This window comes from Lygodium microphyllum, chromosome 4, assembly GCF_053477565.2.
Source record: "Lygodium microphyllum isolate KBCC chromosome 4, Lygodium_microphyllum_v1.1.10, whole genome shotgun sequence".
Taxonomy (NCBI): domain Eukaryota; kingdom Viridiplantae; phylum Streptophyta; class Polypodiopsida; order Schizaeales; family Lygodiaceae; genus Lygodium; species Lygodium microphyllum.
In genome coordinates, this window is record NC_141138.1 from 78,694,657 (window position 1) to 78,697,828 (window position 3,172).

At 43.9% G+C, this 3,172-nt stretch overlaps 1 protein-coding gene across 1 annotated transcript; it reads right to left on the reverse strand.

The window, feature by feature from the left end:
• Positions 1–436: 436 nt before the first annotated feature.
• LOC148037212 (uncharacterized) lies at positions 437–2,181 on the reverse strand. The gene is made up of 2 exons (XM_087677261.1): positions 1,811–2,181; positions 437–1,728 (listed from the first exon to the last, which is right to left on the reverse strand). Exons 1-2 carry the CDS (start codon positions 2,045–2,047, stop codon positions 1,057–1,059), a joined length of 909 nt encoding a protein of 302 aa, XP_087533387.1. The 5' UTR covers positions 2,048–2,181; the 3' UTR covers positions 437–1,056.
• Between the last annotated feature and the right edge of the window lie 991 nt (positions 2,182–3,172).

Consider the following 3,172-nt stretch of genomic DNA (forward strand, 5'->3'; position numbering starts at 1 on the left):
ACACTATGGCATGTTTGCTTCACATGAAAGGACAACCACACTTCAAAGAAAGAACACTATAGCATGTTTGCTTTGCATAAATCCTTGAATGTAGCCACCACTTTTCTACAAGGTTTATCAAATAGACATCTCAAAGAATTTTTAAAAATGGACATGAATGATGAGAAACTTTGGGCATAAAAGACACATATCACTCTTGAATAGCTCAAAGTTCTATCTGGTCTTGCACATGATTCAATAATAGCTTTTGAAATATGTTCACAATTACTTCTAGGCTGTTTGGACCCTCTGTGAAGCTCTTTCATTATCCCCCTTGGGGTATAAAAGCGCCAATCAAACATACCTAAAATGTTAAAGGCCTCCAAGGTTGACCTCATCTTTGAAAACCTATTCAAATCCAAGAATGAATGACCAAACCTACCTCATTCCTACATAGATAAGACAAGAGGCCACTATTGTGATGAGACATTGTGCGTGATGCCATAAGGAAACAATGCAATCAATATCAATCCATACAATAAAATAAACATGTAAGAATGAACTTCCCCATGTGCACTATGGCCCCCGACCACAACAAGGACAAGGAGTTTGTAAAGAGCCTCGTTATAGATTAACTTCCAAAACAAGAAAACCTTATAAACTATGAGACAATGCCGGATAAGATATCTACATAATGCCTCAGTTTTCATTGCAAATTAGGGTTGAGACATAGCAACTACAACCTTATAACTAATAACAAAGTTAGTCGTGGAGTCTCTAAACTAGATGCATGGGCTAGACTTGAAAAACAAAATAAATCCTTGCCTAAGGCAGACATACGCTACACTTGAGATCCCAACTATGCTTTGATGATGTTGTAGACCGGAGACTTGTAACAAATCCATCCTGGCCTATGCGCTAGAGTTGCCATCCCAACATTCATGGTAAGACTTTGGCACCTCAACAACAAGAAGTGGCTTCGGCATAAGGACTGTAATGTAAGTAGACAATTCCATCATCTCTCTTCCTCTTCTTTGAGGAGCTTCAAGACTGCCAGTACATCTGCTGAGGCTTCCATTATTTCTCTTCTTCCTCTTCTTTGAGTTTCTTCCTGGCTGCCAGAACCTCAGCACTCTTCCCAAAGAAATCAGCTCGCCGATGATAGTCTGCAGGTGAGCGCCCTTCATCCCCTTCAAACACCTTCTCTTCCAACTGCTGCAATCTCTGTCCATTGCTCTGCACCAATTCCTCTCTGTCTGCACTGATCACATGTTCCGCCATTGTCGCGACATCCATGCCAGTTCTTGATCTGCTGCTGCTTCCCCCTGCCATGGTAGCCCCCTCATCACATGAGGCCTCGCTCCACCCCATCCTGTCTCGTCTCTCCAGCTCCTCCTTCGACATTGGATCCTGCACTGCATGCACAGGCTCCATCCATGGGCCTTTCACTGTTGCTTCCCCATCCTGCCCCACCTCAATGCCTTGCTCATTAGGCCAGCGTGGATCCGACTGTGCTATTGCTCCCCCATCTTCTGACCTCGTCGATAATTCTTGATTTTTTGCAGCACTGCCATGGCGGTCATCTTCCTCCGCTCCTTCCTCATAATCATGTGGAGATGACGAGTCGCTGTCGGGTGTGTGGAGCCGCTCCTGCTCGACATTGTCGATGTTTCCATCATTATCAAGGATGCGATCTCTCCAATCGTCTGTGTCGATGGCGGCATCATGGATGATGCGTGTGGCATCCGGCTGTGCATAAAGGTATACAGCTGAGACACAGAAAAGCGCGCAAGCACAGAGAGAGAGAGAGAGAGAGAGAGAGAGAGATTACCACGCAGCTTTGTTGAGAATGCAAAGGCCTGGAAGAGAGCCGATTTGCGGCTGGGATGAATCTGAAATGAGGATGTTGCCTGTTGCCGTCGCTAAGCAACATTCTGATTGTACTGAGATTGGCAAGATTTTTCTTCACCATGGTACATTTCTGTATTAGGGATGGGGGACCAACCAGCTGGCCTGTGGGACTCCTGGGAGGACTTCTACTGATGACATCGTACTGCGAGACAGACATATCTCTCTCGCTCTCTCTCTCTCTCTCTCTCACACACACACACACACACAAAACACAGCACTAAGAAATGCCCAGCCTCTCTGTGTCTCTTCCTAAAATTCAAGACTAAAGAATTGCCTAGCTTCCACGTCTCTTCACATCCCTCGCGCACGGAGTGGTTCCAGAAGTGAGCCTTCTGAATGAAGAGGCCCCCGTCAGCCTTGGTTACACGTGTGCTTACGTTCCGCCACGTGGGACGCATTCCGCGAAACGGGGCAGCCTTCGACAATCTCTTTACCTCAGCCGTTTAGCGTCGTAGCCGGTTGCCAAACCCAGGGACACCCCCCCCCCCCCCCCCCCCCCCAAGTTCCAACATGCGTAAATTTTCACTATGGCCTGCACGCAGCCTAAATGCACTCTTCATAGGAACATACACAAATCCCATTAGACTCTTCTTAAGCCAACTAATGCAGCAATTTTCAACATACATTTTTCTAAACTTTACACTATTTTCAATATTTTCTTTACAAGTTAAAATCCTTTTAGGTTTAAGTCTATAGGAAATCCTTTTAGGTTTAAGTCTATAGGAAATCCGCAGGGCTAACCGGCTCTATGAGGAGCCGAGACACCACTTCCCTCAACAATATCTAAATGTCATATAGCTGAAAGATCCTTTGTCTATAACGCGTAGGCCAAGGATCTACCTAAGTCTATGTAGTTCAATGCTTAAAGGTAAGTGATGCCTTACTTCAAAAGTTGAGGTGGTGTAAATATTTACCTATTTTAACATATATCCCACATTCCAAAACAAATCCATTGAAAGTCTGTGCCCCAATGACTTAACACTCTTTTGCAAAAAGGAATGGTTGTGATCTCTACTTCTCAAAAACAAATGGTTTCAATTAATCATACCATCCTCTCAAATCACAATATTTTTAGTCCCTCAATGTGACCTAATTTTTAACACAACAACGGTATTCTTTGTTGCATATTTGCTTCTAGCTCTTCTATTGTATCTCCTTTATGCTTGAGTAGGATTTTGGAGCTCGGCACACATTAAATTTGTAATATGTACTCAAAGCACAATATTTTTAATGTCACTCTTTCAACTCTTTTTATAGTAGTACACTTTGTCTTTACACATTC

Excerpts from the sequence above, each read along its gene's own strand:
- LOC148037212 (XM_087677261.1), bottom strand. The coding sequence starts at position 2,047 with ATGTCTGTCTCGCAGTACGATGTCATCAGTAGAAGTCCTCCCAGGAGT. Across the intron at positions 1,729-1,810 it reads ATTCTCAACAAAGCTGCGTG|CCGGATGCCACACGCATCAT; the intron begins GTAATCTCTCTC and ends CTTTATGCACAG.